A 21,497-nucleotide genomic window follows, 5' to 3' on the forward strand; every position below is an offset into this window, starting at 1 on the left:
CCAACGACAGCCTTTGGGTGGGCCACGGAGAAGGAGCTGAGCTCACTGACCATCCGGGCAGCAAATGAACAAATGACCCAAAAGGAAAGAAAACTGGGATGAAGTCTCCGATTTACTTGCAGTGGAAGACTTGAGTCCTTTCAGATAAGAAAAGTTATGGACATCCTTAGAGACTGTTATTGTATAGACACTACCTATTGGCCAAATGCACTTAATTTTAACATGGGTGGAACTGTTAGTATACAAGGCCTGGGGTCCTGAAAAACCGATGTCACTCCTCCCTCCCGCCCTCTCTCCTTCCATGGTACAGGTGAATGTTCGCCACCACAACAATGGCATGTGCCGCTAAGGGAGGGGATGAGATTCTGAATTTAAGAATCGTAGGTGGGCTTGTTCAGTATCCCCAAAGCCAACCCATCCAACTTGATTTGGGGGCCAAAAGAGGACTCAGCCGAGAAGTTGCTTCACATTGATTTTTTGGCCTCTTAATATTACAGAAAACTCAAAGAGAAACAAAGCAAAAGGAGGCATTTAAATTTGTCTTACCACCCATTTAAATGAGGTGTGTGGGGGGCGCGGTGATTTTTTTTCTGTTTTTTGTCCCCATAATGAGTCCTTTTTTATTGGTACCTAGGATCCCTTGTTACAAACACTTCCTGTTCAGGATTATATTCTTTGGGTTTATTGGAACAAGAAGTGCTGAAAATGTCAGAGATGACATCATCTCTGAAGAAAAAGGACTTGCGATGGCTTAAGAGTTTAAACTAAGAAGGGAGCTCAAAGTACTTTTCAGCATAGGAATGAACAAAATTCTCAAATAGCAGAATACAGAGTTCCCCTCCCTCAAAAGAGGGTAGTATGTAACAAACATAACAGTAAGCATAGGTATAGTTTAAGAGCCTTTTACGTAGTAATTCTTCCAGGCCATAACCATACAAATTTGATCATTTAGACATGACAAATTTCTATATACAAAAAAACATGTAACTCTCAATCTTTTTTTTTTTTTTACAAACAAGGTATGAAACTCATCGTTTCAACAGATCCATATCTCTCAAACACTGAATCATTTCAACATTCATTTTTCTTTTGTGCAATTTTTTTAAAACATTATCTGTACTCCTCAAAGTGAGTGCTTAAAAATTTTATTTCTTCAGCTTCTCAAATTAGGTGTACGTTAAAAAAAAAAAAATTCCCACAAGGTATAGTGCTACAAGAAAAGATTCTATCAGTAAGGTAACATATCTGAAGCGAGGTCATCTATGTAAAAGAAATTTCAGCTCCGGAGTAGAGGTGTGCAATTTGTTTGGAACTTTCCCTATCAACAGAAACACAACACTGTCTGTGTGGAAAAGAGAGGAAACCAACCCAACACGATAGCATAGGCGTGTGCTTTATAAAAAAGTATAGTCTCTGTATATTTATTACTTGATGTGTTCTTACATTTTCTATTTCAGAAATTCTTGGTTAAAAACACAAATGTGGAAGCAAAGGCCTCCACTCCACTGTTAAAAAACAAAACAAAACAAAACAAGAGTAATTCCCTTTCTTTTCATATCACCACTGAGGACACTTGCCTGGACCGGGGAGATGGCAGGCCCTATTTTCATCTGGAATTATCACAGGTGACTAGGAAATAGGAATTGCAAAACGTGTTAGGAGAGAACAGACCACAGTTTGTTGAGCTGCTATGCATAAAGCAGTAGCCGTGACAACCAACACAGCTCAAAAAGCTTGGCCTCCAGTCCCAAGAGCTTTGCTCCACCCATTTCTGAAATAGCATGGCATTAGTGTCTTCAAAAGCATCTGAGACATTTTTTTTCTACAGGAAAGAAATAAGTCTCCTTAGTAGTCACAGAGGTTAAAGGGTATTATCATTTGTTTCCTTAAAAAAAAAAAAAATTCCAAAGGGACAACAAACAAAAAATAAATTTTGGCAACGTATTTCAGTAAAGATCAAACCATGTGCAAAGAGTGGATTTTACGATTACCAGGAGCTACTGTTCATCCTGAACACGCAGCATTATATTGCAATCTATGCAGTATCTAAGGAGGAATCCACAAGGTGCAGGAAATCCAAACATTCCTTGAAATTGTACAGCCCTACTCCAGAGCAGGCAAAGTGCTGCTTCTGGACACGTCAGTCAGTGTGCCACACACGCCAGCCCCATCCCTGAGTAAGAGGTGTGAAAGGTTCCGCGGAGCTCCTTGTAGGAGAGACAGAGAAATGACGCCACTTCCTGGTTGTGGGGGGGTGGGGGAGGGGAGACCCCCAAAACAGTCACCTAACCAAAAACACAGGGTCACCATTCAGAGTTACTAACGGAATCGGCCACAATACAGAGGTCCAAACATCCCGAACCAAACCGGGGTGAGAGTTGGGGGAAAAAAAAAAAAGAAAACATTGACCAACACAGAAAATTATCCTCCAAGTTCTAATGCAAAATGCGATGTGGATTTTCACTTCAAAAGGACTTGAGGTAAGTGGCATCCATCTCTGTGTCCCCACCCCACCCCGCACCGATGTGGCCCAGACAAACCGAAGTAACTCTCAAGTTCAACATTCTAAGGAACAGTCATTTTTATATACTTAGAAATCCCTACAAAGAGAGGTTCTTGTTTGTTGGTTTTTTATTATTATTATTATTATTATTTTCTTTTCGCCCTGACTAATTTCTCGGTGATTGTGTTCCATTTGTAAACGAAAAGGCCTGCTGTTGTTAGTTTTAAAAAACAAAACAAAACAAAACAGGAAAGGAATCAGAACTAAAGACGGCGGTCAGTTACTATTGCAAAGAAGGCGGTGCAGAGGCGCGCGGCTGGTCCTCGGCAGCGGAACCTGGGAGAATCTCTCCGCCTGTCTGTCTGCTGGATCCCGAGCAAGTGACAACCGCTGCTTGGGGGGCCGCGGGGCACGCCAATGTCTGCAAACAAAGGAGGTTCCCTGTCATCCAGATGTCCTTCCTATTTGAGGAGAAAGCTGCCGCCAAACGGGGTGACCGCTCCTGGCAGGGCTGGCCCCGTCCGCGGCCACCACGCTGCCCCGTGGGCACCCGGCCACCCCGCCTGCCCACGCCCGGAGTCGCGGCCCAAAGTCCCAGCAAAAGGGACCCTGAGTTGGGGCTTGTCGGCTTGCAGAAAAGACCGTGGCAAATGGGCTGGCTCCTGGCTAATCTGCTCCAGAGTGCGCTTCTAGAAATGCATCTGACTCCTTCCTCTCCAGACTTCACATTCACTATTCCTTGCGGTGACAGGGGGGAACCACGTCTTTTTTTTTTTTTTTTTTTTTTTCTTGCTTTAGTGGCAAGGCGGTGGCAGACAAACGGGGCTCTCTCGGAGGCTCCCCGCCCCGGCACTCAGCATCGGCAGCAGCGGGGTGACAGGAGGCTTTCCCCTCCCTGGCTCCTTCCCTCCAGCCCTGCTCTGGCCAGAAGAGGTTTTGGACAAATCAGGGAAGACGGACGGAACAACGGAAAAGCAAACATGAACTCTAACCACTAACACACTGGTAAGACTATATTGGCACAGAAAGTATTGCACATGCTAAAAAAAAAAAAAAGCAAGAGAGTGAAATGGGATGGGACAATGCTTAGAGAGAACCAATTATTTTATAATTCCTATACCTGAAAGAGAAGCACATAAATTATGCTAAGGTTCCTATTGCTCCAAACTGTGTAATTTTTCCCGTGTTAGTGTTGGTTGATTGAGTGGATCCGGTCAGTTTAACGCTCTGCTTCCTGGTAAGCCAAAAGGTGGTGTGTGTTTCTCTGAGTCCACGTGACTTGCTGGAACAAGTGGTACCGATGAGAACAAAAGTCTATATGGCAGCCCCATATTCCTCTTACCAAAAAAGGTTAAGAAACAAAAAAGAAAAACAGAACCTAATAATTGCAAGTGCCCTGAGCATAATATACGGAAGATTAAGCAAGTTCTCTGAACAGAAACATTTAACAAAATACAGCATTAACTAAGCAATGTGACTGCAAGAACGGGCCTAACTCAGCTTCTCTGCTGAATGCTGAGAGAGCGACAAAATGCAAAGAGAGTTGAGGAACTGTTCTAGCTACGCCAAACCGAGTCATTTTGTTTGTCTGTTTGTTTTGGTACACCCCAGAAAATGGTTTGCAAAGGTCATCAGTTCTGGTAAATGTAGAGTAATGCAAGATGGCCAAAATGTGGATTTATGTTTAGATCTGTTTTTAATTGGTGAAATGGAAGAGAAAGTCCTATTTTCAAAGGTGGAAGAAAAATCAGATAAGTATTTGTTTAGATTAGTTGCAGCCATTCTACATAAGAATATTTAAAAATTGCTCCCGATTTATAAAACTTTTTTTTTTTTTGTAAAGCACTTTAGGATGCACAGTCAAGACCCACAAAATATTTCAGGTTTCTGGGAACGAAAGATTTAAACCATGAAAAAACCCTTTCTGGGTTTGTACCAAACATTAAATCTTTATTTGATTTCAAATGGAAAAAGAACAAAAAATTCATTCTTAAGAACGCATGAATAACAACAATAATAAAGTAATTGTTTAAAAAATAACTTGCTTACATAGAGATATGTCTTTATGGAAAACTCTCTCAATGAATCTGAAGAAAATTCTCAGAGTTGTCCTGCTAAGACCTGGTTCTTTGTGACAGATGTCGAAGAAAGACCAAACTGAATTGTGAAAGGAACATAACCTTCTAAAATGGCCTAGCGTTTAGGCAGGTTAGAAAGTAATTGCTACATTTATTTATGCTCGTTCAGTCCCCAAACCTTTCCCACATGTTATTGGATAAAAACTGCAGGAATATCACACAAATTATAAACTCAAGATGTGCAAATCGCAAGGTTCTTTAAAAGTTCATCTTAAAAAGAAAAACACTGGAAAAAATGAGTATTTTTTTTCTCCATCCCTTTTCTCTCCGTTTCTCTGCCCGCTCTGCATACGTCTTTAACTCTTTCTCTAATATCAAAGTGAAAAGTGCCTCCTGTCAGGTAGTACTTGGTGGTCATTTATTGTCACATACTAGATCATAATTCACACTCATCCCTTTAAAACCACATGAAAACTTCCAATATCTCGCTCGTGAGAAACTCTGCAGAGCTGAAATGTAGTTACAGTGTTGAAAAAAGAAAGCAACTTAATTTTTTTTTTCTTCCCCAACAGTTTAAAGTGAGATACAGTACTTGTTGAATGACAGACCAAGATGCTCGGTAACAATGTGTGAACAGCATTTTAAGTGCTTAGAGATAGTAATAATATATGCTCATCTTCAAAATCTAATTCCTTACGTCAGACTGGAATCTGAAAAAAGTGGCACCCGAGTTGTCCATAGTCATGAACTATAAACAGTACTAGAGTTAAAAGACAAAAGATTTGCAAACTCGATGCAAAGAGCTTCGGATGCTCTCACCGAAGGGCAGTCTGCAGCTACCTCTTGGGAGCGAAGTCAATGCAATGAACCTGATTAGTTTTCCTAACACTGCACAGAAACCAGAGTGGGTGTCACCCTCTCCCCCACCCTAGCCCCCCACCCTCCACAGGTGGGGCGCTGCAAGCAGAGGCTCTCTGCCCACCGAGACACCCTGACACTATTACTGCACTAGCAAAGCAGAAATGCAATCCCATGTGTGGCAGTTGCTCTTAAAAAAAAATATATATATCAGTGCAGTCAGGCCCCATAGGGGGAAATATATATCTATATAATTAAAAGTTGCTTTTATTGTAAAACACGGAGGAAAAAAAATGTTCTTTTTTAAAGGTTAGCTTTCCATCTGATGTCCGATGCCTAGGCTCTAGGAGACCCTAAATGCTGGGTTCCTGATGTTTATTTTATATGTGAGAACCTCATAAAAAATTGCTTGGGAGCTGCAATCCCATGCTGAGAGCGAGACAGTGAGACGGAGGGAGGCAGAGAGAAAGAGACCCTCGCTCACCCTGGCGCCCATCCCCTGTGCCCGAACGCACCCACCGCAGTTCCCTTCCCACAGGCCTCCCTCGTGCAACCAGCAGAAGGCAGCAGCTCTGAAGCCAGGTTCCTTTCCATCCAGGAGGCCTGGAGCCCCGGCTGTCCCTGGTCCAGCCCCTGACCCATCCACTCATGGACACACACTCGTGGAAAAAAAAGCATATGCACCAGTCTCCTGCAAAACACCAGCTGTAACTCTAATGACAAGGTTATAACATAAACCTAAAAATAAGAGGATAACATGTAAATACTGTGTTATTTAGTCTACAGTACAGTAATCTGGATAAAAATGACAAGGGAGAGCCAAATTTCCTTTCCCCCCTCGCTGCCTTTACTTGCCTACGTTAGACCGGCCTTCAATGCAAATCTTAACCTCCTGAGGAATTAGAGAAGGCTTAGGAAGAGTCAAAGGTGGTTCGTCTTCCGACTTCTCCAGTTTGCGGGTCTCCGGCGCCGACCACCTCCTCTTCCTCGTCGCCGCGGGCCTGCTGGATTCTGTTTTGGTGAGCAAGGACGCTGCGGGCAATCCTAGTTTTTCCGGAAACTTCAGTTCGCCGTTCTCCGAGAGCATCTGGGCACTTCCCTGATTAATTCCGTTTTCCTGCTCAGCGCACCGAAGTCTACTGCCTGCGAGGCTGTCGGTCTTTGAGTGCTTCAGCAGGACGCCGGCGGGGTCCACAGACTGGCCCTTTTTAACAGAGCCATTCTTCAGGTTTTTGAGGGTAAGTGAGATGCACACATCCCCGACGGAGAGTTTGGAACACGGCAAGTCAAAGAGCTGGCTGGTTCTCTCTGGAGAGCAAGAGGACCAGCCCTGTCCAAACACAAAAAAAGGATACTCTACCAAAACTTCAACGCTGACCTGTAGAAACACAGACAAAGAGAGGGGAAGACAAGGAAACGAATGAAAACATTTTACTCACTTTATATAATATATGGTTCCTGTTAAAATAAGTCATCAGACTGCAAGGTGTTCAGCACCAAGCTGGGCTCCGTGGGCGATGCAAAGTCTCAAGGACATGCACAGTTTGTGCTTTACTGGCTCATTGGACAAATGCCAAGATTATGTACAACAGTAGTAAACAGAAGTCAAAGTTAGACTACATAAGGTCCATGAGGCAAGTGCTTACCTATTTATCACTGGATCTCCAGCCCCTAAAAGTATACTTGGTACACAGTCGGAGCTCAATAAATATTTGTTGGATAAATGACCACGTACGCTAGGAATTCAGGGGAAGCATAATTAGTGAGGCGAGATTAAGCAGGGAGGGCTTACCTGGCACCCCGGAGGGCAGGCAGGATCTGGAGAGTTTGGGTGGAGGCGGTGGGAAACACTGCTGGGCAAAGGGTAAAGTGGACACAGACAGCTCAAGTGCTTGGCTCAACCACGAGGTCGATCCCCAGGAACTCAAATAAGTCTCTGCATTTGTTTGAATAACAAATAATGGGAGGGTGAAGCCCAGGATCCTTTCAAAAATGGGCAGGCCGTTTTCTACCTACTGCTATGGACAATGCACTATGCGAAGGAAATAAGGTGAAAAAAGGTAGGGTTGGTCCCACAGGAATTCACAATCAAGTGGGAATAGCAGGTTCATGACCAAATCATCACCAACCAATGGGCTGAGTGGGATTATAAAGCTTTGCACAGGATGATGTTATTGGAGGGCAGAGGACAGGCATCTCACTCAGTTTAGAGAACTGGAGAAGAAGTGAGTAAGTCTTCTTGGATGAGGAAACACCTGTGCTGAGGTTTAAAAAACAATGGGGGTGGGGTAGAGGTATGCGTGCAAGGAAAAGACCTTCCTGGAATTGGGGATACACAAGCAAAAGCAAAGAGATGGGGTGGAGGGAACTGGATACTGTCCAGTGAAAGCTTTAATACTGACACTAAGGCAAGCTGAAATGCACTTGAGGTTTTAGCAGTTTCATTTTCATGGAAATTATATTTCTTCAGCTTTAGGCTTTATCAACTTTCAATGGGCCTTCTGTTATAGACTAGGTAATTTAGACCAATTCTCTAAGTGAGGACAACGAAATACTCTGGACAAAGTGTAAAACAAAATCACTGCCCTAAAAACATTCGATAGAAAACAAGATAGCAAAAAAATTACTGGTCAGGATCAGAAGAGTTCGAAGATTTGAACGTGGCATTTGGGGCCTGTGCTGGTTTGAAAGGATTCATGCACCCCAGAAAAGCCACTTTTACTCCTAATCCCATTTCATAAAGGCAGCCATTGCTCCTAATCCCTATTCAGTATTATAGGCTGGAAATTTGATTAGGTTACCTCCACAGAGATATGACTCAATCAAGTGTGGGTATTAAAGTTGATTAGATGGAGATGTGTCTCCACCTATTCCCAGTAGGTCTTGATTACTGGAATCCTTTAAAAGAGGAAGCATTTTGGAAAAGGCTTGAGATTCTGAGAGAGCAGAGAATGACGAGAATGACATAGCCACTAGAAGCACAGAGTCCATCAGCCAGCAACCTTTGGAGATGAAGGAGAATGCCCCTGGGGGAGCTTCATGAAGCAAGAGGCCTGGAGAGGAAGCTAGAAGATGTCACCATGTTCACCATGTGCCTTTCCAGTGGTGAGAGAAACCATGAACCTCATTGGCCTTCTTGAACCAAGGTATCTTTCCCCAGATGCCTTAATTTGGACATTTTATAGAGTTGCTTTAATTGGGACTTTTTCTCAGAACTGTAAACTAGCAATGTATTAAATTCTCCTTTTTAAAAGCCATTCCATTTCTGGTATATTGCATTCCAGCAGCTTGCAAACTAGAACAGGGCCTATTTTCCCTGAGGAATACTTACAGATTACAGAGTGGCGGAGTTGTGAAACCAAGTGGGTTTTTCACAATCTCAAGAACATGAGGGTCAGTAGAATGGAGTTTAGGGCCAACCAAGGGTGGGTCTTCCCTGGTAAACTTCACTCTTTTAAGCTGGGACCCAAAGGGTTGTACCCTAGAGGGAAGCATGAACCAGAAGCAGACAGACCCACTCAAGGTCTGTGGCCCAAATCTGAATCATTTCAGCCTCTGAAATTGGATTAACAGAATCCCCAAGTCCTATTTTTCTCAGGTGCCAAGCAAAAGTAAACAAATATCTTAGAGAAATCATCTCAACCCAGGGCTTAGAATTATTTCCATAAACAATTTTCAAATTAAAAAAAAAAACAGCACTCAATTAAAAAAGGAAGAGTGGCTCATGAGGAAGACCAGATGAAATGAATAAAAAACAGCAGAAACAATAGATAACAGAAAGAGACCAAAGGGACTTCTTATATTAAGTCCTCAGACATAGACTTTAGAATGACTATAATGACAATGTTTACAGAGATAAAAAACAAAAAAGACTGAGGACTTTGGTAGAGAACTTGAATCTATTTTTTTTTTTTTAAATCTATGGAAACTCTAGAATCGAAACAAAACACCACAGCAGAAATCAAGATTGCAATGGATTTAGCAGAATAGACTTGTTCGAAGAGAGAATTAGTGAACTGGAAGTAGGTTGGAAGAAACAACCCAGAATGAAACTGACAAAAAAGATGACGAACATAGAGGAGAGGATAAGATATAGATACAATGAGACGGTCTAAGAGACATGTAATTTGAGTCCTAGAAGGAGGGAAGAGAGATAATGGAGCAGAGGCAAAACCTGGAGAGATAATGGCTAAGAAAATTTCCAAACTGATTAAAGGCAATAAGGCATGGACTTACGAAAGCCTCACTCCCATGAAGGAAAATAAAAAGAGCTTCCCACCCAGGCAGATTATAGTTTAACTACAGTAAACCAAGGACAGGGAAAGAAAATCTTAAAAGCCTCCAAAACAAAATGCACATTACCTTTCAAATAATCAACAGCTAAGCCTATGATGACTTCAACAAAAAATGATGAAAGTCAGAAAACAATGGAAAGACTTTAAAGAGTTACAGAAAAAGGACTGCCCACTGAGAACTCTATATCCAATGAAAAAGATCCTTTGTGAATGAAGGAAGAATAAAGACATTTCAGACAAATGATATTTAGGGTAATTCATCACCGGCAGACCTCCACTAAAGAAAATACTAAATGGGTATTTTCAAAGTAGAAAAAAAATAAAAAATGAACCTGGATGGAAGTGTATAAATGCAGGGAGGAATGAAGAGCAACGAAAATGGTAGATATGTGGATAAAATCAAAATGAATACTATGTACAATATTGAAAATGTTTTGACTTTTATATATATGCATACACACAAACACAAATAATTAAAATACAATAAAAAACTAAAAGCAGAGTCCACTTCATTTAATTTACATGGCTTATGACTTACCTACTTAACGTTCTTTATCTTCTTTGATAACTGTGATTGCTCTAGTCCTAAATACACTTCTTGAATGATAGACCTGATCTATCTATCAAAGAAGACAGACATGTTTTGAAAGGGGCAACAATACAGAATTCATACAGAAACCTATTTCTTTTGGTGTGTTTGAGTATGAGCCCATGCACATGTGCATGTACTTTGGAAAGCAATCATCATCCTGGGCTATTTTAATAATGTAAAGACTAACGATTTTTGAGTGCCTGCTAGCTGTCAAGTACTCAGGTACAAACTTTATAAAAAGTGTTTTAAAGTTCACAACATACTAGTGACAGAAGTACTGTTATACCTATTTTATAATAAAGAAACATGGTCTCAGGGAAATTAAATCACTTGCCTACTGATGTATATAGCTATATACTATATTATATACTCTTTGGCCCCCAAACCCATTTTCTTTTTCTTATGCCCTCTAATCTCTGCCCCTGTGAAAAGTATGATATTACAACACCACCAAAAGAGATGGACTTCAAGTTCGCACTATCCCAGCATTAATATCGAATATTGCTTGAAATAAGGAGGCCAATGGCATGAACTCAAAGAACTGTGTAACAGCATCTGCTTCACATCTACTCATGTGACCCCAGTCACCGTATATGTGTGTGACAAGGGTGACGTTCAAGTCCAAATCTTGATTTATATCACATTGTTGGGGGTTGACTTATGTCCCCCCAAAAGGCATGTTGAAGTCCTCACCTCAGTACCTGTGAATGCAACCTTATCTGGAAATAGGGTCTTTGCAGACGTAATCAAGTTGAGGTCATACTAGATCAGGGTGGGCCCTAAATCCAATGACTGGTGTGTTTAAAAGATGGCCACCTGAAGATATAGTGACACGTACACAGACAGACCAACACTTGATGATGGAGGCAGAGCCTGGAGAGATGAAGCTGCAAGCCAAGAAGATCAAGCATTGCTTGTGACCCTCAGAAGCAAGGAGTGAGGCATGGGACAATTCTCCCTCAGAGTCTTCAGAAAGAACCAACCTTGCTGATTCCTTGATTTAATCCAGCCTTCAGAACTGAGAAAATACATTTCTGTGCCTTTAAGCACCCCGTTTGCGGGAATCTGTTACATCAGCCCCAGGAAACTAAGACAGATTGCTATGTACACCCACGTATTTGTATAAAAACATGGGCAAATGCAACTTTCAGTAGCAGACAGGGATCGTCCACTGAGTTAGGAGGACTGATCTGAAACTGACGGCAAAGATCCCCTCTTTAAGTTCTTAGAACCATCAGCAACTACAGCTCAGCAGAAGGGACAAATCTTACTCCAAGGCAGGGATGATTTTGCCCCATTGCCAAGTCATAAAAATAATGTTCTCAGTGTAAACATCTCACGAGACTCTACTACTAGACTCGGGGTTTGCTTATCCCTGCCCAAGTCAGAGGTAATGAGACATTCGCAAGACTAGAAGCCCGCTTTCCAATCACCTTGGCCCGGTTTTTGGCTCCACACATTCCTGGGTGATTCCCAGCTTTTGGGCAGTCTGTCTCCTGGCTGGCAGAGCGCCCGACACCTGCCAATGGACAGGTTCTTGGCACATGAGCCATATTATCATGCTCCGCAGAGCAGCCAGTATTTCATTTTCCAAAAATCACTTCTACTGTATACTCATGGACAAATCAGTCTGCACTGAAGATTTTCACATGCTACCAACCATCCGTGGACTCATTAAGAAATACCGGGTGGGCCACGGTGGCTCAGCAGGTAAGAGTGCTTGCCTGCCATGCCCGAGAACCCGGGTTCGATTCCCGGTGCCTGCCCATGTATAAAAAAATAAAAAAAAAAAGAAAAAAAGAAATACCTTCCAGGTTGTTAGAAGAGGAAACATGAATGACAACCTCTACATCTAAAATATGGATATATGTGCCCATCGTTAAATACACCATCATGTTCTTTTACATTTTGAAAGCCTTACTCCTTCATCTCAAAACTCCAAAGCCAGGTCTTAGAATTAAATGATGTGGCATGCTTCACAGCTAGAACAGTCCTCCTAAAATATATTTCAGTTATAGTGCTAAAAAGAGCTGATGCTAATGGAATTTATTTTAACCCACATGGGCTTGGGAGATTCTTCTCCACTTCACAGGTCTGGTTTTGGTCCCTCAACCTTCCTCCTTAATTCTGGTCTTTGTCTTCCCTCCTGGGAAGAGATGATGTAATCACATCCTCAGCTGGGTCTATTCAAGCCTAGTAAGGAATGAAAGGGTATTCATATAATCTGATTGTTGCGGGGAGTGGACTAGATAGTTCAGGCCAAATGCTAATTTTTTCCTCACTCATTTAGCCTGAAATATCTAGATAACAAAATTTTTTGTCCATATGTGTGTAAAATAAAATAAGCTTTCCCCTTTTTCTTTGGTGATCATTAAAATTTTGCTGCATACCTCTTAAGTAGCCTTTTAAAGATAGGTCTAGTTTTATTTTATAATTAGGTTTGTCATAAGGGCATAACGATTTTCAAAAGTTAACTGATCATTATTAACAGTTAACAAAGAACTCCTACTGGGGATTTTCCAGTGGGAATGAGTACGGACAGGTCTGACCGCTTGAAATTCCCTTGGAGAAGACTATTACCTACCTCAAAGCACTCTGTCAGTGCAAAGCAGGAGACTTTGTGGCATGACCTTACTTTGACACTGGAAAAACGAGTCTGTGCATTCCTTGAGTTCAGGACCTGGGCGGGTTTTCCCTATCACGCTGACCCAAAATATTATGGATGAAGTGCTCATTATGCCATGCTCCCGGTTCTGCAGTTCTCATACAGTTCTGTAAGCACACACCAAACACCTGCCATGTGTTGGGGACCAGGAGGGTACCTATTGTTTAAGCTCCAGTTCTTGCCTTCAATGAGGGGACAAAACATAGAAGCAGAACGCATAGGGGATTTTCAAATACCAGCCACACATTATCTGAGGATCTGCACTTGGATGTCACCAGGCAACTCAAGCTTATCGTGTCCCAGACATACGTCCTTCCCCGCCTCACTCAATAAGTGGCGTCCCCTTTCCAAGTCAGAGTCTGGGAATCACTCCTTACTCCCCTCTTTTTCTCATACAGCACACATCCACATCACAAGCAAACCTCTTCTCAAAATTTTATCTGGGGGGTGGTGCGACAGTGGTTCAGTGGCAGAGTTCTCGCCTGCCATGCAGGAGACCTGGGTTCGATTCCAGGTGCCTGCCCATGCAAAAAAAAAAGAAAAAAAAAATCTTATCTGGAATGAGACTATTTCTCACAACCTCCATTGTCACTATACCATTTGGAGTAAAAGGCACAACCCATGCCTGACATTTTCTGGGTCCCACCCACTCCTCGTAACACTGCATAGCACCTGCCTCTTTGCTGGTTTTAATTCAAGTAGCACTCATGATTCACTCTGTTTGGCATCTTTTCTGCCCTGGGTACTGTCTGTCTCCAGTCTTGAGAGACCGTCCCCAGCCAACCTATTTAAAACAGCAGCCCTCTATTCCTAGGTTCCTTATCCTCTTGATACTGTTTTATAGGTTTTCATAGTCTTATCACTTGATGCATTTTAATTTTAACCTTGTTGGATATTTGTTTATTGTCTGTTTAACCTCCTCCCCCAACCACCAAAAGACTATACGCTCCACGAGGGCTGGGGTTATTCATTGTCTGTTTTGCTCATTAGTCTACCCCCAGGGTCTCGAATACTTCCTGGCACATAGTAAGTGCTCAGTAAAAAACGTGACTAATCAATTCAATAATTGTGCTCGCCTCACTTATGTAGAAACACTGCACTAGCATGAGCGGCCAGCAGGGGGCAATGTTTAGACAACGGTAAGGCGCTTCGTGTCCCTGTTTCCTTTCTCCAGCCACAACTAAACTGGGTTTGTAATCTCCCTAGGGAAAGCGGCAGTGCCTTCCCAGAGATCTGGCCCAGCCCCTGGCAGGCAGCTTTCTGAGCTGTCAGCTGCCTCACTCAGCATTCGCCTGTCAGACGCTGAGCTCGCCACGGTTTTACTGAATCACACTTCAATTACTGTCTCTCTGGAGTTCCGCTGGCTCTTACAGCTAATCATAGATTCATTTTATGACCCGGTTGGGGGTTCAAAACATTTTTCAGGATGGTCTCTGATTAAACCCCAGAGAAAATAAGTTCACGGGGGGGGGGGGGGGGGGGGGTAGTACCACCTAAAACCAAAGATGTTGCGTAACTCCTGGCAGCTCAGCACAACCCATCTTTTCATCTTATAAATACATCCTTTTTCAACCACTGTAAGCCGTCTGTAGGATGAGAAGTGAGCATGGATAGCTTTTCTCCTTCTGTAAGCTTGAGGCCTCTGTGTCTCTCTGGAAAGACTGCAGCCAGTACCATTTTTGTTTGTTTGTTTTTAAGGGGTATAGGCTCCCCATCCTCCTCCACCTTTTTCCACCCACCTCCTGCTGCAGACAACACACCCACTTGCTCACCACTGCTGCTAAGAAAATCTGCCATCCCCACAGCCCCCAAACCCATAGCTCCCAAGCCATCACCTCCAATGTCCATTCGGAATGGAGCAAATAAGACAGGAGGGGAACAACACACGCTGCATTCTTAGCTGATGACTATTTATTTCATGGCACCTTGCTTGTTTCCCTAATGACTGGCTTCTAACCCACTTTCAGCTCTTCTGTGACTAAGCGCAACAGAATTCCTTTAACTACTTAGTCAATAAATACCATATCTAAACACTGCATGCATACCCACACATATTTATGCTCTTTAATTGCATATCTCAATCGTAGATGGGCTATATCCATATACACACATATGCACATATCAGAAGAAACAAGACATAAAGAAAACAAAACGTCTGTTGTTTAAATATGCCTCCCTCTCTCCTTCACACACACAAAAAATTCCTGTTTTCACAAATGTGAAGGGCATCTGTCTTAGAAAACGTTGCTGGCTCGATGTTATCCCAAACTCACAAGTTTTGCCTGTAGCTGGGAGTGAGAAAACCTTTCCCGAAGCTGGGTTTCCATTAACATGTCTCGCTTTTGGTGAAATGATGAAATTGGGAATCCCTGACCTTGCCTGCAAGTAAGTACGATTCCTGATCTTGTTTTACCTGTAAGAGAAAAGCCGACCTGCCTTCCTCGAAGGCCACTTTGCACGGCTGATTTCTCAACATCAAGGCAGTCGAAAAATCCTGTGGCAACGGTTAGTGGGATAAATGAGAGACCCATTTACTTCAGTGTTTAAAAATCATTAATAAAAACAGTCAAAACTCTTCAGTCGAGTGTAAGAATATCTGTGAGTGTTCTAATTAAAACGTCTCCGCGTGTTCGCAGTAAGCCTGACTCAGTGCTTGGTGGAAGCGTTTCAGGGTTATTCCGTAACCCACACCTTCCACACACAAATTCAAAGTTGTGTGTTTCTTGCACGGCGTTGCGTGGCTCAGAGAGACTGGACGCTGCAGAGGCCCCATTGAAAAGTGCAGGGCTGGCTGGCAGAAGCCTCGGCAGTTCTGATGTCGTGACGCTCGGGCACCCAGGACGGGCTTCAGTCCCACTTGCCCCCTCTCTTGGAGTCTGAAAATCTGTGCCCAATGCTAAAAGCTCTAAATAACAGTGGTCCGAGGGAATCTGCTCCAATAAGACGTGTCAGATCCCTCTGCTGATAATTTGGGAGCACTTACAACACATAAAGCTTAAAGATGAGCATTTTTCTTCTTTCTTTCTCTCTCTAGGGTTGAGAGACACACAACCAAATAGGAATGTGTTGGTTGGGGCTGGGAGGGAGAGGTCAGGGGAGTTAGTGCTTAATGGGTACCCTTTCTGTTTGGGGGTGATGACAAAAGTTTCAGCAATGGACGGTGAGGATGAAAGCACTAGGCTGTGGACAGGGCAGTGAATTACAGATACGATTGTGGTTAAAGGGGGGAAATTTTAGGTTCTATACATGTTACTAGAACACAGATTTTGAAAAATGACATAGGACTACAACACAAGCAGTGAACCCTACTGAAAATGATGGATTCTGCTGACTAGAACAATTATAAAAACGTCCTTTCAATGAACGTAATCAATGTACCAGACTAATGCAAGGTGTTAGTACTAGGGAGGTAAATGGGAACTTTGCATTTCCTGCACCATTTTGCTGTAAGCCCACCACTTCTCTAATTTAAAATGTAAATAAGTAGTTAAAATGGCATTTTCTGTTACATATATGTGACGATGATAAGAAATAATTTTTAGAACCCCCCCCCCCCCACCAGCACGGTTTGTCATTGTTTCTGGGGGCTTCGGGGCATTAGAACCAACAGAAGGATTATCCCCAGTGAACTGCCCACAGACCCTCCTGCCAGGCTCTGCACACCAGCCAGGCACTCACTCACTCTTTCCTGAAACACTGGGATTCACTTCTACCAACCCCGCGTGGTAAACAGCAAACGGGGCTTGTCTTGGCTGCTAAGAGACCCTACAGGCTTTGCATGAGGACCTCGGTTATTTTTAGGCGCTAGCTAATCCATTAAACATACAATGATGACTCACGGCACACAGCCGTCAAATTAAAAAAAGAGTGCAATGAAAGAAAACTCCTCGGCAGACGTGCAGTGAATACATTACAATGCGTGCACACGCCGGGTCAGTCAGGAGAAGAAAATGACACTAAATATTGAGGAAGTAAGAGAAGCAGCCACCTCTGGAGCACCTGAGCAGCCCTGGTAACAGAGAGAGCTCAGCATCCAGCACAGAAGCAGTCAATGAAAAGCCTCACCCTGGAGCACTTTGCTAACAAAACTCACTACAACTCTACTGAGCAAATGTTAGGTGCTCTTCAGAAAAGCTGAGCTGGGGAGCCGGAGACAGAGGGATGCAGAGGACGCTCAGAAAATAAAAGTTTGCCAGATGGAAGCCCAAAGCTCCCTGGGGGTCTCATCCCGGGCAGGGGTGGACACTTTGCTGACACCCTCTCAGCAGGAAACAAGCTCAGGAACCCAAGCGCCCACCTCCGGGCTTCTTACTGATTTCTTTCCAATCTACCCCTCAAGTCCAGTTCATGCTCCCCTAGCACAGATGGCATAATATACTCACGCTGGCCAGCGGGAGGGCATCTGAGGCCTTCCTGATAGAAACTGCAGTATGGACACTCCTTGGCCATTCACAGGAAATAAGCCATGCGAATGCACACAGGGTAAAAATGGCTTATGGTGCTCAAACTACCTTCTTTACAGGCTCATGCAGCTGCCTCTCTTTCTGTAAGCTCTTTCTGGAATATGCAAATCCTTATTTATTTTCCAAAAACTAACGTTTCTCCCTTTAGGGCCACACCTTCCGAGTTGAAGGAGGAAGAGAAACTAGCATCCTTGGGGACCTACCATGTAGTAGCTCCTTCCTTTGAAAGTGTTATCTTTCCTTTGAAGTGTTATCTTTTTACAACAACCCTCCAAAGTAGTATCATTATTCCCACCACATGAGTGAGGAAGCCAAGGTTTAGAAATGGTGAATAATTTGCATCAGGTCCCAGGGCAAGCAGTGGTGGACAGAGTCATGCTTAGATCTCTTTGACTTCCATACCTGGTTTGGATTTTCCTAAGCAACTCACCTGCTTCCAACCTGTTAAACAGGTTGAAGTCCTAGTACCTGGGAATGCAACCTTATTTGTAAACAGGGCTATTATAGATGGAATTCAGCATGTTAAAATGAGTGGGGTGGACCCTTAATCCAATCCGACTGGTGGCCTTACAAGAAGGGGAGAGGAGTCATGATCTGTAGGAGGAAACAATGACGCATGGTAACGGGGACCAAAGAGGAGGCCACGTGGAGGTGGCGACGTGTCTCGACACCACGGATGGCTGCCCCTGCCGGGGGCCAGGAGAGGGCCATGAAGCAGACTCTCCCCTAGAGACTTCACGGGGAGCCTGGCCCTGCCAACACCTTGGCGTCCAACATCCAGTCTTCTGAACCGTGAGATGATAAACTTCTCCTTGTTTTAAGCCACCCGGTTTGCGGTCCTCTGTCACAGCAGCCGAGGACACTGGTGTCCACATCCTCCCGCTGAGCCACGCTGGCTCCCACACGGAGTGGGGTGCTGGGGGGCCCGTCTGTGACTCACTGCAGATGTGTGACCCTGAACTCGGTGGCTACTCAATGCATTATATTTGGGGATGAGTCACAACTGAGGCAACTCTGTTTCTGTTGGGGGTCTTGGCCCAAGACCCCGAGGCAGAGAGGACAGCAAGGTGGAGGCACCCACCCCACCCACCCCAGGGCAGGATGGACTGCGCGTCCCACACCAGACGATCAAAAAGGCCATCGCGTGGCCATGTCAGAGTCACATGGACGGTGACCACAGGCATGTCTGCCCTGACCTTGGGGTCTCCCGCAGCTCCAGGGCAGTGGGGATGGGCACCCAGAGGACACTGTGTGGCCATAGCAAAACCACAGGGACCTCAACGAATGTGCGAAAGCACTTCTCTCTCCACTGCAACATCTGGAGCTTCAGCTGCAAACAACACTTAAGGGCATCTTGGCACAATTAAGGATGAAGGATTCAGCTTCTTAAAAATGTTCTCTAAAATTTTAAAAGAACAGAAACAAACAGACAAAAAAACCCTCTACTTTATAGAGGATGGCTCTCATTCCTACCAGAGCTACGTGCCCACTAGCACGAGGTCAGTAAAAGGGTCCCTTCACGTTCCCGCTTGGTTTTCAGTTAGCTGATGTTGGGAGATGTTTTCAAGGGCTATTCTGGAAGGCAGAAGAGTGGAGAACTAGAACAGGGGGATGGTCAAGGGTATTATTTTGTAGAAGGCGCATTCTACCTGTTTCACAGATGAGAAAACCAGAAATCGGAGTGGTGAAACAACTCATTTCGCAGGTGGTTAGTGACAGAGGGAGAGCAGCGAGCACCCCACCCCCCACCCAAGGCTCTCCCTACACCCCCCACCTTTGGCCAGACTGGGTCCCTGCCCCACTGCTGCTGGTGGCAATCACGGTGGTAGGTTTTAGCAGGTCAAGCTGCCTGCCATACTCCTTGGATTCAGGATTACGCTTAGGTTCCTAAAGCCATCTGTCATGTAGAAACCTCTCTTTCTTCCACAACTTCCCCAATAAAACCTGTGATTCTGCTACGTGAGTTGAATATTCTTCACGTTTCTAAATATCCCTGTGAGTCGAGGTGTTAGTGTTCCAACCAGTTGAGACCACGTGGATGGAAGCTTCAAGCCAAGGGAGAAAACTCCCCAAAAGGACACTGAAGAGTAAGGAAAGTACTCAGTTCCTGGAACCTAAAGGAAACCCACATATCAGTGTTCCCTCTTCTCTTTCCTCTCCTCCTCTCTTTCCCCCTCTGATTCTCTGTAGCACCCGAACCTGCCACTTGTGGCAAACACAGCTGGGGGTGTACTCTCGCCGGGATGACATGAGCCCACTTCCGAGAGGCTTCTTGAAAAGCCACAAATCATGGGTCAGTTGGAGCCTTGCATTTTGGTTTCTTTCAGCTTGAAATCCAAGCTGCCCTTCGAGCAGGCCACAGCTTCTGGCCTTTCTTTGCAGAAGCCCTTCCCTGCACGCAGCTCTGTATCTCACAGGCTGCCTTACAGACCTGTGAACGCGACTTGACAAATATTCTACCTTCTAATTTGCACCTCCGTTGTTGGCAGAAACACTAGTGGTCTGGCTATGGGAAAGAAGTGGGAGCAGGGCTCCGACTTCCTATGGAAGCCAATTTCTCCACCATTTTAATTGCCCCTTCTGCAAAGTGCCAAGCGGGGGAGAACACACACAGGAGTCCTCCTGGGAATGCCAGGTAGGTTTGAAAGCCTGATGTCTGTGAATCCTTATAGTCTGCACCAGGTGGAGGCTGTCAGGGACTCGAAATGAAATCAGCAGCTGGACTGTAGGTCTTTATTCTCAGTTTTAAAGAGATGCTTGTAAGGAACTGGAAGCACGCCAAAATAAAATCTCTTCCATGTCTACCTTTGTTGATCAGAGAGCACCTTAAGAATCAAAAGTGCCATGAAAGATGACATTTATTTTTCATTCTTGCTTCTTTATCATGTGTCACCTGGAATCTGTTAAGAGTCAGGTCATTTCATTTCTAGTACTACTAGTACTAATGCCTACCCCAGGTATCTAGAAGGGAACAGATAGCAACTACACTTTGGTGCGGAGTTCCTAAATTATCCCATTTATTAAAATCAAGCAAGTACAAATTTTGTGTCTAAAAAAAATTTTTTTTGAAAAAATATAAATCTTGAGAAATCTTTCCTGGGCCTTACCAAAGATGCCAAGCCTCACGTGACATCTTACCATGAAAAAGAGAATCTAGGGCTAAGAGCACTTGGCAACCAGGCCCCTCGAAGTTGTACAAAATACCACATCCTGTCAACTCACGAGCTATTCTGGAAAACACTGGAAAACCGGTCTCTCTGGCTGCCCCTCTTCGCTTATCTTTTAAAAACAGACACAAAACAATTCAAACCATTAACTAGTTGGCCTTTCACATTGTTCTATTTTCTTTGAATATTTCAAATATCAGCTGTGCCACAAGCATTTTCAATTCAAACCTACCCAGGCCCTGTCACATCCAACTGTTTCCACCTCCTCAAAGGATACAGTTCCGGACACGGCAGGGCTCAGCAGCCGGGCAAATCCCTCAAATCTATTCGCAAGCAACCTGGGCCATGAAACTGCCTGGCCGTTGACTATAAATGGGCCGTGGAATAAATACATTCAAGTGATTTAAGAGACTGGAAAAGCGGATTGTAGGACGCATGGAAAGAAAGGAGGTTAATCACACTCTCAGTTCTTAAGGTGACTCAGCTTGGCAGCCGCCTGACCTGGGACCTCCCGTCTCCCACAAGCCCAGGAGGTCACCTGGGGCAGCCCCGGCATCTGGCGCTGCAGCAGGACCGGTGGCTCTGGGCCTCAACCTCAGACCCTGTCTTTTTCCTGAGACAGAGCAGAACCGCTGCAAGATCAGCTGGAACCCTGAAGTTTCTCACAGCTGGGTTCACTGCAACCCAGATCCCTGACCCCCAAACTGGAGAAAGCAAAAAAAAAAAAAATCACCTATACACAGGTTTTCTTAATCATCCCAAGGAAGGGGACTAAGTAGCACCACTGGGGAAGCTCAAGAGTTAATTCATTACCTGCCAGGATGCTGGGGGCATCCGGCTTCACATTTTCACAGAACCTGGATACCAACGAGAACC

General features: G+C 44.2%; 1 protein-coding gene across 14 annotated transcripts in view; it reads right to left on the reverse strand.

The window, feature by feature from the left end:
- Positions 1–536: 536 nt before the first annotated feature.
- Positions 537–21,497, reverse strand: part of ATXN1 (ataxin 1) — a 442,577-nt gene continuing 421,616 nt past the window's right edge. For all 14 annotated transcript variants that reach the window (XM_077143976.1, XM_077143982.1, XM_077143986.1 and 11 more), the window contains one exon: positions 537–6,817. In XM_077143976.1, the coding sequence (XP_077000091.1) occupies positions 6,287–6,817 (531 nt within the window). In that variant the 3' untranslated portion in view covers positions 537–6,286. The remainder of the gene's footprint in view (positions 6,818–21,497) is intronic.

Source organism: Tamandua tetradactyla, chromosome 25, assembly GCF_023851605.1.
Source record: "Tamandua tetradactyla isolate mTamTet1 chromosome 25, mTamTet1.pri, whole genome shotgun sequence".
Classification (NCBI taxonomy): Eukaryota; Metazoa; Chordata; class Mammalia; order Pilosa; family Myrmecophagidae; genus Tamandua; species Tamandua tetradactyla.